Source organism: Borostomias antarcticus (assembly GCF_949987555.1).
Source record: "Borostomias antarcticus genome assembly, chromosome: 22".
Taxonomy (NCBI): Eukaryota; Metazoa; Chordata; class Actinopteri; order Stomiiformes; family Stomiidae; genus Borostomias; species Borostomias antarcticus.
Genome location: NC_140255.1, coordinates 2,297,789 through 2,312,163, shown reverse-complemented (window position 1 = coordinate 2,312,163; position 14,375 = coordinate 2,297,789). Strand labels below are relative to the sequence as shown.

The 14,375-nt window shown below is 42.7% G+C and overlaps 1 protein-coding gene across 1 annotated transcript; it reads right to left on the bottom strand.

Moving 5' to 3' along the window:
- Nucleotides 1–161: 161 nt before the first annotated feature.
- rest (RE1-silencing transcription factor) lies at nt 162–9,147 on the bottom strand. The gene is made up of 4 exons (XM_084456517.1): nt 9,036–9,147; nt 3,741–4,717; nt 3,505–3,588; nt 162–3,026 (listed from the first exon to the last, which is right to left on the bottom strand). Exons 2-4 carry the CDS (start codon nt 4,699–4,701, stop codon nt 1,027–1,029), a joined length of 3,045 nt encoding a protein of 1,014 aa, XP_084312643.1. The 5' UTR covers nt 4,702–4,717; nt 9,036–9,147; the 3' UTR covers nt 162–1,026.
- Between the last annotated feature and the right edge of the window lie 5,228 nt (nt 9,148–14,375).

The window sequence follows — 14,375 nt, the reverse complement described above, 5'->3', positions numbered from 1 at the left end:
CTCCATGCACCCTCTATCCCCCCCTCCATGCACCCTCTATCCCCCCCTCCATGCACCCTCTATCCCCCCCTCCATGCACCCTCTATCCCCCCCTCCATGCACCCTCTATCCCCCCCTCCATGCACCCTCTATCCCCCCCTCCATTGAAAAGTATAGGCTGCTTCACTGGAGTGGACTGACACAAAAGGATCGAGAGGCCTATTATTTTCTGAGCCTATTTGGGCACGGACCTCCTGGGTTCTCTAATCACGACTCACTGCGGGAACGGAGGGGTTGCTTTGGTTCCTCTTTGAATAAGTGTTACACTTCCTTTCACAATGGATTTACTATGGTTGCTCTTCAACAGAGATGACAGATTAAACAACGGTGTGCTGAAGGAGGGAGGAATCATCTCTTGGGCGTGTTCTAAATGTACTGTACAAAACCTGTTTCCATTTCTGACTTCAAGTTAATGTCAACCACTACCTCAAATATACATTTATATTTTAGTTAACACACCAGACCCTATGAGATGTCAGTGTGTTGGATACTACAATCAAATTAATGTCATATGTTAGTACTTGCTGAGTGTCTGAGCATCTCATAAGATTATACTCTGATCATAAGAGACTGTGACCACTCACAGTTGTCAAATTTACACATCCTTAAAAATATATAATTTTATGTCCACTATATGCACAGTAGCTATAATGCATGTACAGTAGCTCTACCAATATAAATCAAATTACCACACAGACCTTATAATCATCCCAAATCTACTATAACAATACATTCTCAGAGTAGGCACACCATAGACTAGGCATTTTTTCACTGTGAGCAAACATTTAAAAGTGACAGCATCTATAAAACCGTGCTTGTTCAGACATGGGTAGACTGCTCACACAAAAAAATATTTTATAGGTGTAATTATATTGGAAAAAAGAGCAATGTGTAATTATATTGGGGGAAAATGTGAAGAAAAAAAACAAAAAACAAAACAACAAGCAAAAACAACAACAAAAAACTACGCACCTGAAAAATGGGCACTCACTGGTTTGCCTCGGATGCATTGTCCAAATAATACACGTTCACCAGGTGGCGATTCAGGTGGCGCCGATACTCCACCTCCAAAGGGAAGGTGCGGTCACAGAAGATGCACATGTGACTCTTGAGTTCGGTTGGTGTTGGTATCTCATCCGTGGGAGTTTCGGGGTCTGTCAGCTTTCCTGCTCCATCCGAGGATGCCTGCAGCCCATTGAGGCCAGAGTCATCACTGCCCTCTGAGGCGGCGTCACTGATGTCACTTCCTCCATCATGGCTGTGGATGCCCTCATCCTCCTCTGTGTCAGTGGGCTTGTCCCGGGGCCCTGGAAGCTCCAGGGAGGGTGACGTCGGTTTTGCCTGTGGTCGTCTGAAAGTTGGAGAGCTGCCTCCTTCTGTGGGAGATGGGGTTTCGTTACCACAGGTACTGGATATTCCAGCAGTCTCCCCAGTTTTGTCAGAAACCTCTGCCTTCTCTATCCTTGAAGGGGTCTCCTTAGCTGTGGGGGCCTCCTGCTCAGCGAGGTTGAGCTGTTTATCTGTAGTACTCTCCTCACTGTTTGCCGTCAGGATGGCCAGAAGTCTGCTGAATCTCTTCGGTTCAGAAGACTGCTGAATCTCTGTACTGCTACGAAGAGAACAGGAATTCTCAGCCATGGGACACTTGTTGTTCTCAAGGGTGACTACTATCTCTTTCTTGTTTGTCTTTTTGGTCTTCTTTAATTTGATGACAGCAGGCAAGTCTGTCATCTCGTTTGCCTGGCCTTCCTTCACTGACACTGGGCCAGGCTCAGTGTTCTTGGGAACTCTTTGAGGGTTGCTGGGTTTTGATTGTTGCTTATCTGCAGTCTTGACTTTCAACCGTTTGCCCTTGTTGTTGGTGCAGGGCTGCTGAGGAGATGCCTTTGTTGATAAGTCCAAAGCCTCTGTTGCTTTTCTCTTCGTTGCCCTTGCCTTGGTCTTGGCTCCCTGATTTTTCACTGGAACTTCTTTACTTTCTGGGGCTTCACTGACAATCTTTTCAGCCACTTCCGCCATTTTGGAACATCCATTCTTCTCAGACTCAGAATTCTTGCTCTCCTTACCCTCCATTTCAACACTGAGTTTCTTTGGCTGTCCTTCTTTCTCCCTCTCAACTCCGTCCACATCTTCAGTCTTCTCTTTCTGTGGATTCTTTTCCATTCTGTCATTCTCCAGTCTGTCTTCATCACATCTCTCTTTCACCATAATGTCCATTTCCAAACTTGCTTTTTTAACCTTTTCCTTGGTTCCCTTTAATTCTATCTTGTCCCGCGCACTTGTTTTGTCTATCTTCTGTCTTTTGTGAGATTTTTTGATGCCATCTGCACTTTCAACTGCAGCCACGGTCTTTGCCAAACTTTGCTTTATCTTCATGTTCATCTTTGTGTTCTCACTGTCCTTCTCTGTCTTCTTCTGTTTGGGTGTTACCTTTTTCTCTACCTTATCCTTTGCTTTTCTGGGTTTCTCTTTGTTGGGGGCCGCTTCACATTTTTTGTTTGTCTTGTCAACTGTTCCACTTTTAACCACTTCAACAGGATTTGCCTTGCTGATCTTGGTGGAGAGATTGATGGGACTTGACTGTTTCTCAGTATCCGATAACTCTGGTTCCTCTTGCTCATCTTGATCCTCCTCTATTCCTGACAAATTCAACTTTTCAAGCTCATCTGATTCAAGCTTCTTGGCGCGAAGCTTGACCTTGGACACATCCATGTTAACATTGTTACAGCCTGGGTGTCTGGATTTTATATGATACTGCAGATTACACTTCTTGGAAGCCGCATACTTGCAGACAGGGCAGAGGAATTGACGCGGGTTGAGGTGGAGCTCAACATGCTTTTTGAAGTTGCTGCGGTCAGCAGTCTTGTACTGGCAGTAGGGGCAGGCCAGAGGTTTGGGGCCATTGTGGACTTGTCTGGCATGGCGAGTCACCTCATGTTGATTGGCAGCCAGGTAACTGCAGCTGTCACATTTGAAAGGCCTTTCACCTGTACCGAGAAACAATATGGATTATAATCAAATAGCAAGGAATTTGTCTAATTATCTAAAACATCAGTTGGGGAGGAGGGAGGCAGGAATTTCAAACATTTCATGCAGGGAAGATGAAGCAAAATACATCGAAACAAGCATTTACCACAGGTCAAGACAGTAAGCAACTCACAGCACTTATTGCAAACATCTTTACCATACTTATCCAAAACCATCTGCTCCAGTGAATGCAACAAGGGAGAAAAGGTTCACTGTGAGACATAGGCTATACTAAAACAGACTTAATCCATCAACTAAAGGGCTAAAATATCTGCTCCTTGCTAGAAAGACATACAGCCAGGGCTTCTTTGTCCTCAATGGTCTGATGTTCCATAATATTTTTTCCCAGAAAGATAGAGCTTTATTGATCCGAGAGGAAAATTACATAGATAAATATAGATAAGACATGCCAAGCCTCTACAAACGACTGAAACATACCTGAATGTGTTCTCATATGTCTAGTTAGATGGGTCTTCTGAGAACTCGAGTACTCGCACTGTGAACACTGAAAAGGCCTCTCTCCTGAAATAAAAGAACAAAACATATAGCTATACAGTCAAAAACAAGATAGACCTTTGGTAGAACAATGCGGTAAAATAGAACTCTACACAGTGCAGAGCGGTTCTGTGCCTACTGCATGCATGTTCTGTGTGAAAGGGTACAGGTGGACATACCTGTGTGTGTGCGGATGTGCTGCACATAGTTGTTCTTCCGGTCTGAGAAGTAGCAGCAATGGCTGCAGGTGAAGAGTTTGCTGGGAAAGTGGTTCCTCAAGTGCTTCCTCCAGTGGTACTGACTTACAGTGGTGTATGTGCATATGACACACTTGTACACCCTGTGGTTGTCACCCTCCTTGCTGTGATGCTTGAGGTGGGCAATGTAATGGTCATAACGGTTAGTGTTGTAGCCACAGCGCTCACATCGGATAACCCCTTTGATGTCTCCGCCGTCCACTGCTGGCTCAAACTCTAATCCTGGCGACGCCTCGTCTGCCTCCATCGTATCCCCGCCTTCCACACGCCTCACCACTACCATCTTATTGGCACTGTGGATGCGGATGTGCTGCACAAACTCCTCCTCACACTTGGCTTGGTAATTGCAAGCCTTGCAGTGGAAGGGCTTCTTCTTCTTCACCGACTTCACACCCATGGCCTGGTTGCTTTTGCGCTTGCCCAGTGTTGTGGGACTAGAAGGCTGCTGGATGGCAGGTTTGGACAGGTCCTCTATAACTCCCTCATCTTCTACTTCTTGTTCTTCTCCTTCTGAATCCTCCTCCTCAATTTCATCAACGCTCTTTTCAACCTGGGACACAGCAGCCAGTGGGGACTCAGGGTAATCTATGATGCAAATTTCCCTGTGATTTTCATAACTGTATCGGATGACACTTTCATCTTCACTGTCAGAGTAGCTGCTGGAACCCACAGTCTTCAGCTCCATCATTTCTTTCTCCTCCGCCATGTTTTCACAGCCATTAACCTCAGAGGTGACAGCCACATTGGCCAGCATAACCAGCTGAGGGGCTGGAAGTTCATTGGCGGGAAGTTCTGTCATCCCTTGGGAATCCTCCTCCACTGGGATGCCAACGGTGGGCGAGAACATTCCCATTCCCATTAGATAAACTGTCTGAGCAGCCATGTTGGGTGGGGTGTGTCTGTGTTGGAAGAGAACAGAACCACAGGTCATTTTCATTATTCTGATGCAGACATAGTTTCAATGAGTTTTAGAACAAAATTGTTTTGTGACTGCCAATTTGGAACGCTGAAAGTTCCAAAACTGCCATTTTCAAGATTCTAAGATAAGACTCAGGAAGAGACAGAAGTTCTAAAACTGGTGTCTTGCTGCAGCATCATCAAACCCCCATTTATGTATATGTTACGGTATGAAAATTTCATATCACGATTATATTGGCCAAAATTACCGCGGTTATCGGTATTACGCTTTTTTTTTATATGCTGAAAATTTTCTAAAAGTACTGATAACCACTCTGGAATCATTTCAACAACATTTATTATAAAAACCACAAATAACATAGGGAAAGCCAGGCCTCTCAATGGTTTGAAAGGGCATCATGTCCTTTGCTATGTAATATGGAAGGGCTGCAGTGGGGTCTTTGGCATTTTTGGATGTGGGTGCGTAAGCAGCCTGTTTTTTAAACGCTTGCTTGTGTGTCTGTGTCACTAGATGAGGACAGACCAGCAGTAGCTTCACTGTATTTTGTATCTTGTATCTATCTTGTATCACTGGGTTTGCCTACACTCCTGTCACTTTGTGTGTGTGTGTGTGTGTGTGTGTTTCGGCGTTGACGCCCCATCCCCATGTGCAACTACTGTATGACAATAAAAGTTGTTTGTTGTTTTTGCCTGACGCCCACTCTGTAAACAAGGGAAAAACAAATGTCTTTACTGTTATTATTGGTATTTTTACTTATCATTATTATTCTCTCACTCAATCACTCACTCTCTCTGGGATTCTTTTGTGTCTATTTACCATCCGCTTTGAATTCAAACTATTGTGTAAACCGTTCTGGTTTGTGGAATTTATACTTCTGTCTGTGAGTCGGCAGGCGGAGTAACACTCAGTCTGATCCGTCTAGAGCCAGCCTGGAGCCAGCGCTGGTCAATGTCAACAAAGTGCGAGCACGAGTGACAGAAACATAGGTCCCCAAACCAGAACGGATTACACAATAGTTTGAATTCAAAACGGATGGTAAATAGACACAAAAGGATCCCCAAGATACTTTGCTCATAATAAATTTGTTTTTGGGGGCGCTTTGGGGGTGTTTTTGGGACAGGCTAACGTGACTTCATTGTGTTGCACTAGCATTAGCCACCTGTGGAAATTGGAACGACCCAAAGCTATCTACAGCATTGAATTAACTGAAAATGATCTCCATCAGTCAAAAACATCATAGGTAAATCGAAAATGAGGACTAGTTCAAAAATGAATGTGAAACTCAAAGGCGGAGGCATAGCCTAGATTAGTAAAACAACATGTAACGTAAATGTTTAAAAAAAAAAAAAGGTTACAATCAAAGCTTCAGTTTACGTTATTGACAACACAAACTGTTAGCAAGTTAGACAGATAAATCATGACATCTCCCCCATTCTAAAGTCCCCACGCATTGAGCAAAAGGTTAACTAGCCAAAGTTACCTTGCAATCGCCGGAAAGCAAATTCCTAGCAGGTTGTTAGAGTGCGGTTTCTGATCCTGGATAAGCAGGGTGGTGGTCACGAAGATGACTCATGAGGACGTGCTGCTCCCTTTCACAGCTACTTTATTTTTTTTAATTTTCTGCAGACAGGGCTACCTCAATCAAGTTTCCCTCAGCATTCTTCAAATAACCAAAATAGGACCAAACTTCAGATCCTCTTGAAAGGCTGAAAAATCTCTCCACTAGTCCACCTTCTGCCATTCCAGTTGCATGCTGCTCCTGCGCACTGCTGCCTATGAGAGTTGTGAAAGTTTCATTTTCTCTGAAGTTGAAACTGGGAATGATGTCGGACTGTATGTCTATAGTATTTACCGTGGTTATTAAAAGCGCGGTGTTTCAACACAGTTTTAAAGCAATACATCGCGATATTTGGACATTGGATGTCAAACATTGGATGTCAAACATGTCTGGTGCCAATTCTCCAATTAGATTTACTAAAAGTAAGCTGAATCGTCCAAACAGTCTACTCAGAAAGATAATACATTGACATTTATTACCTTTTAAAACTTGCGCCCTCGGGACGCAGCATTCAGTCGAAGTGCGCATGCGCAACGTTGTGCTTAAACAACACAGTAGTAGCTAACTATTCCGGCATCTTTTGACCACTAGTATGCGCTCTAGAGCAAATTTGAGAAGGTGGCCCGCGAAAATCGCATACTACGTCATTGTGTCAATACGCGGAGCACATAATAGTGACGTTTCACACATCTTTGTTGTTTTCAAAACATTAGCGAAATATCATTTTGCGAAGAAATTAAAAGGTAGGAACGACATTCAAGTGATTCAACATGTTTATTAGACTACAAGGAACCATATAATCGAGGAATTTCGAAAATAAACAAAGAACGGATTGTTTTGATTCACGTTTCGTTGAGTACCTTTAATTTTTAAACGGTAATACTAACCTAACCGTCTGGAATTTTTACGGTGGTTTATTGTGAAACCGGTAACCATTTCATGTACAACCTTTTTACTTTTACATTATTTTCTGGAAACTAGCATCGACCACAAGTGAAATGTCTGGCAAAATACTGTAACATTCTCCCAAACATATAGGCCTAGGCCCAAATCAAAACTGACAATATTACATTGTATGGCAATGTCAATGCCCCTCTCGATAAAGGTCTCATGGAATTCGGCCTACATGGTAATTTGAGAAGAACACAAAATGCATTGAGCAGTATTAGGGTCAATGACGTATGTCATTGAGTGTAATGCCGCCGAGTGTTTCTGCAAAAAATGTGTTATTCAAAATAAAATAGTCTTTTTTTCAGGGTGGTTATATTTATGCCAGTCTACGCATGGATATATATACACTTGTGAGTATGAAAAAAATATTACATTTTTCGAGCGGGTAGTCAGCGTTGTACTGAATGACCTTTACGTCATTGACCCCAGTACGATACAAGTAGTGGAAATGACATCAGACTGGAGGTATCAAAACACAAAACATGTTTTAAAATACGATTTTAGCTACGCAAAACTTAAAAAAGTCACTCCACCTAACGAGCGTATTGTTCCATTACTTGTGTGCCTTACTTCATGGAACAAACTTACTTTGACCAGATTGCATAGGCTCTGTGCACCAGCTTCACTACTTCCTGAAAGTCACTTGGCATCTTTATTTCCTGTCCAATATGATTGGATTAAGTGATTAATCAGGTGTGCGCTGGGTCTGCAAACACACCTGATTAATCACTTAATCCAATCATATAGGACAGGAAATAAAGATGCCAAGTGACTTTCAGGAAGTAGTGAAGCTGGTGCACAGAGCCTATTAGACCAACGCTGGCCTCTGTGCTCGCTTGCATGCCACGAAATGTCTGTGCGGCCATTTTGAAAACAGCACCACAACTTGTTCATTTTGAAAACAGCACCACAACTTGTTCGACAGCGCCCAACTCGGGACGAGCTGAGTTGCGAATCACACAAGCGACCAAAGGATATTCACATTACTACTCGCTAAGTCAAAAAACACAGAAGGTGTACAAGATGAAATATCCTAATCGTTAATGCAACGTTATAAATAGGACAGACATCTGTCAAAGCAGAGTAAAACTACAAGAGGCATTGACCTTGCTGAAAACTTTTATGTCAACTTATCATTAAAGTGATGTGTTCGGGTTTTCACCAATTTAGCAAGAGAAAAGATATATATTCTATTCGTCAGATCAACTTATAACAAAAGTTGAGGGAAAGCAAGTGTAAATTAAGCGCGTAGAATACTGGGGGAAATCGCCTCAACGTCATGGACGAGGATGTAAATCTTTACTGATGTTTACGTTACTTAAATTCTCTGTAATGTATCTATCTGAAGTTATACTACATTATTACCGCTAGACTAACTAAAGGTTTGAGCTTGTCACGAGTTTGGACTGAAGAACCCGTCGCTGTCCAGCTGGAGGAGGCCGTGGTCCTCAGCATTGCGACTAAAGTTCACTCACAAAACCTATTTTCCGGAAGCACAAAACGGAAAACACAGCTGTATCACTTTAATCATCTTGTAACCTGTCGAAATATGTCAATATCGACCGAATTTGGTCGGTTATGTGTGTGTGCGTTTGGTTAAAACGCGTTTCAACTCGCCGTGGTCCTGAATCTCCGTGCTGAAGCTGGACAGCGCCTTTCCTTTCACTACTAACACTACACCCTCTGCCCAGACCGCCTCCATTTTCCAAACTCTTCAAAAGTTCATTTCTTACGTAAATTCGAACAATACGTTACGGGACTTGAATTCACTTCGTTTAATTCAACTTACCCTCAATGGTTATCCACGAAGTGTCGTTACTAGGTCAAGATTTTTCGAAATACAACCCTAAACTGTTGAGGGAAGAAGTTTCGGTGCATTCCTCTACATGCGCTGTGTTCACTGGGCTGTGACGTCAGCGGGAGCTGCCCCGGGCCGTCCTCCTCCACTCAGCACAACATGGGGGATTTACATCTTTATTTTACAATTGTTTGGTTGATTGTTTGACAGTGGTATTTTGCATCTAAACCAGTTCCTGTGATTCCTAAAGATTTTGCTATCATAAAAATTAAAAAAAAATCCTATTTTGAGGCAATCCCAGACGGTGCGCCGTCAGCGTTTAGCCTACAGGGAAATACATGTGTGGGATACCAGACAGATAGTATTTCATTTATTTGTAGGCTATATCCTATAATAAGTATAGCTTTTTAAGTGTAGCCTACAACCATTCATTCTGTATTAATATACCCATCTGTTTTGGGATTGCTCATATAGCCATGTCTTCTGGTCTGGCATGAAGAATGTTATTCGAGAGAATTCTGATTCAGATAAGTTATGTTACGCCCTTGTACATGTACAGTTGGGGCAGTAAAGTTCTTGGGTTCCAGCTCCAGAAACAGATAACAGTAAAGAAGCAGGCTATAATACAGCTTAAAAATAATAAAAACAGTAGCTACAAAAACGGTGTGTGGGAGGGTGTATGAAGGCCACAGTCTGAGGGAGCCGGTGTGTGTGACATGCAGGCAAACAACAGACCGCCCATTGTTCAGGAGTCTTGCCAAGATGTCTTGCCTGATGAAAAATAAATGTTACAGCCTACATTTATCTTAAAAATAGAACATGTTGGCTACTTGTGACTACTAGTGTTTTGAAATATGCCAACTGCGCATGCGTCGAGATGAGTTTGAACCAGTTTCGCATGTGATTTCACCGGTTACCACAAACCGTATTTTAAACGACTTTTCAACTGAAAAATGCTCAATGAAAAATGTAACTGTTAAAGTAATTCTGGCTATAGGATTACAGCCAACCAGCAGCACATGACACACACACAAACAAACAGTGAAATTAACACTAACAGTTTCTACTGGGACAAAAAACACCATGTGACACAGGCTACAATCTATTTTTTATTTCTTTGACCAAATATGGAACCAACACACATGTATGCACAACAGCAAACACACACTTAGGCATGTGATGTGGCCTCAGTTCACATCCAGACAGACTCTAACAGAGAAGGGGCATATAACAGGGCAGAACGGGCCAGGAAGTAATCCGTATCAGTGAAAGAGGACCGAGGATCTATAATGGTGTGTGTGTGTGTGCGCACGCTCCTGGGTGTGGCCTAGAATGACCACCCCCAAAAAAGGTCCTTGAGAAAGGATGAGAAACATGAAAAAATATTTGCCCTTAAATAAAATAAAAAAGCATTCATCTGTTGGGGCTGTGGTCAAAGCTACCCTCACCAGACCTCCCAGGAGCCTGCTGGAGGTGGTCCGCCATGGCGTTACATTACATTACAGTCATTTAGCAGACGCTTTTATCCAGTGACTAACATTAATTGCATTTAACGTAGGAAAAGCCAATATACTACTACTTCACAGAACTCACAAGTGCATCTTCTTTCTCAAACAAGTGACTAAGAGCATAATCTAGTGCTGAAGGCAAAGTGCAAGAATAGCAATCTAAAATACAATAAGTGCTTAGGAGGGAGGATTGTTGTAGTACTTGAAGAGATGAGTTTTGAGCGTGCGACGAAAGATGGGCAGCGACTCTGCTGTCCTGACATCAGTGGGCAGTTCGTTCTACCACTGCGGGGCCAGGACAGAGAAGAGCCGTGACCGTGTCGATTGACCGCAGGGGCCTCGGAGTGATGGGGCAACCAGTCGCCCCGAGGTAGCAGAGCGTAAGGGTCGGGAGGGGGTGTAGGGTTTGACCATGGCCTGGAGGTAGGAGGGGGCTGTTCTTGGAATGTAGGCTATCAAACAGCAGTGACTAATGAGGTCCAGCCGATGGGGATGACATTTCAGCAGTGCTGGCTGTCCACTCTGTTGGAGGACCCTGCAGGGTCCTTACGGAGCACTTTAGGCACAGGCACATCCTCGGGCAGCCCACCCACACTGCTGGCGCCTTTTCTTGCTCCACAGCTCGTGGCAGTACTGCCAGTGAGGAAGACTAGGGAGACTGAGACACCACAGCATTAAGAGGGGCAGAGGGAGAAGAGGCAGAGAATTAGGGAAGTGTGTGTGTGTATTCTCATCTAGAGGCTACGTGGACTGTATTCTGTACAAGCTTGTGGGAAGGGCGTTGGGGGGGCTCACTCACTTGGACAGGGCCATCTTGCTGGGCTCGACATCACTCAGTCGCTATTGAGGGCCTGCTCTGAGGTGCAGTGCTGCAAGGGTCAAGGGTCAGCATTCGGTCCAGCAGGTCCAGAACCTGAGCAGTTAGACCAGAGAGAGAGAGAGAGAGACGAGACAGAGAGAGAAGAAAAGAGAGACAGAGATACAGAGGGATAAAGAGAGAGGAGAGAGAAGAGTGTCATACACTCAAGTGTCAAGTCTAACAAGACTGTTCTTCGCTTTCCTCTTAGCTACCCAGCTGGCATTTCAATGTTGATTCACGGGTGATTCAACGTCATGTGACTATGTGAATCAACGTTGGATTAGGTTTTGATTTTGAAAGGTGAATTAACGTTGATATTGCGACGTTGTTCCACAATCTTACTCTTCAACATGGGTGAATTAAGGTCTTACAATCACTGTTGAATATGTGTTGAATTTGAAAGGTGAATCAACTTTGAAATCCCAACTTGTTTCAACGGCTTACTTTTCAACATGGGTAAATTAAGGTATTTGAGTCAACTTTGCATCACTGTTGAAACTGCAACTTTGTTTCAACTTCTTTTCAATCATGTAGCCACGTAGAACAAAGGCGTGAACTTTTTACAATTTTATTTTACATTAGAATCAAGATGCACATACCTACAACAGCAGTGTTGCAACACTGAACTCTGCAAATAGCAACATCAGTCCAACAATAATGTGAACAATAAGTGTTTGTGGCACTGGCATGCACACACAAACCCATTTTGTGACATACTTCTATACAGCAATGCTACAGAAAAAGGCATTCAGTCAATCTGCCGGCTGGTAAGAGCTTTTAGCTTTCTAAACATACAACCTCTTCAGCACAATACGACCCAGGATGTAGCCTATGTTAAAACGCAAAAGCAAAACCAACTTAGTTAGAAAGCTTAACAATATATTAACCTTAAAATCTACAAGTAGCGGCAAAAGTAACAACGAGGGAATGACTGGCACATTGCTCAGCTTGTATATAAGTAGATACTAGCTACGTCCAGCTAGTGCGAGACAAACATTAAACACGATCCCAACATTTCCAAAGAAACTACGGTGTCCATAATAGGACATCCTCGGATGTCCACGAAAGGAAATTCGAATCTCATTCTTTGTGCGCAAAATAAGGGTTTGTGACCAAGAACATTAATTTATTGCAACGATATATAAAGCAAAACCTTTGTTGGGCCACTTTTTACCCATATTGTGCATTAAAGGGCGATAAGGCAGGTTGAAGACATCATGTTGACGTTGTTGTACATCAACGTACAGATCTTCAACAGAATTTCAATGTTGATTTATAAGTATTTTATCAACCTTTTTCAACCACTGAGCATTCAATATTGTTTCAAGGTTGAAACGACGACTAACATTAATCCAACTATATTTCAAAGTTGAAGGTCGGTCGTGTGCCAGCTGGGTATAGACATCAAGATAATTTATTTACAAAAACAACATAAATCTCCTTCAAACATTACAATATATTACACACATCAACATACATGGATGAAAGACAAACAAAAGTGGCATCTGCAATTGAAAACGCTGTACAGAAAGTCACTGCATACTAAATCAGATGATATAGCCTACATGAATGCATCAAACACGTCAACTTAGATTATGTTTTGTTACATAATGTTATGTTACAATAACTCGGTCGCTGGCCTAGAATGTCGCTAGCAAAACAACTAACTTAGCTCATGTTAGCTAGCACTAGCAAAATAGGTCAAACTGTGTCAGGAAAATAGCTAAACGCCAATGAGGTAGACAGTTTATGGATACAACAAGTAATATTTACACCAAAGTGAAGATTTCCTACATTTGGGATGCGAAGAACAGGGAGTTAGAAGACAACCATCTGTTGCTCTGCGGTTGCTTGCGTTCCTGTTGGGATCTTTTGCGTCTTCGAAGTCCATTCAAAGCTTTACTCGCTGCATCCAAGTTCACATGTCTCTCTCTCCACACACATGTCTCTCTCATGGTCTCTCTCCCTATGTCTCTCTCCCTATGTCTCTCTCCCTATGTCTCTCTCCCCATGTCTCTCTCTCCATGTCTCTCTCCATGTCTCTCTCTCTCCAGACTCTATTACATGTCTCTCTCCCCATGTCTCTCCCCATGTCTCTCTCCATACTCTATTACGTTCAATCACTGCGCTCCGCATCTGCAGCAGTAACGTAGTTAGCGTAGCTTACGTGGCTGGTGTTGAGACTGAAGTTACACACGTCAATATTCTACTTGTGCAAAAATAAAACATTACCTTGTAGCCTATGGACTTCTCCGGTGCCTCCTTTTTCATATTTTCTGATGCTTATGCATTGTAAAATGCATTCAATAATAAATAATATTTTGTGCTTTAAAGCAGGCCTAAAGAGCATAGACGCAACATTGAAATCACTTGATAACCTCAGATACGGCAATGATCTACGATAGCCTACATGACTTATTTGGTGCATATTTTGTATATTTATAGTTGCAGATGTTAATGCATTCTAATATGAGGGCTGCTATATGCATAAACGCAACAGGAAATCTTCTGCTCTGATAATTATCTCGTATGCTAGTCTACAGGACGTCTGGTGCATATTTTTGGTATCTACAGATGTTAATTAATTGTAATGATCCTTTTATGATTGGTCTGTAATAGCCGTTAAATAGTTGGGCATGACTGTGATTTCCAAAGTGGCGGCTGGCCTGACAGTAACCACAGGGATGTGCTCTTGTGCTGCATTTTTCTCAGCGTTGACTAATCTGAACCCAGCATAAAATAAATCCAAGCTTTATTCAGAATATATCAAATAATCAACTTCGGTAGGCAAAATGGATAGAGTAGGCCCTTAATGCACGTTTATCTGAATTTGTCAGCATGATAGTTTAACATATCATTAAAGGATAGAAGGAGGGAAATAACAAAGTATATTTTGATACAAACTCAAACTGGTGTCACTCTCCTGTCTGTCGCAACTGTATAAATGGGCTGATTCATGCTGTA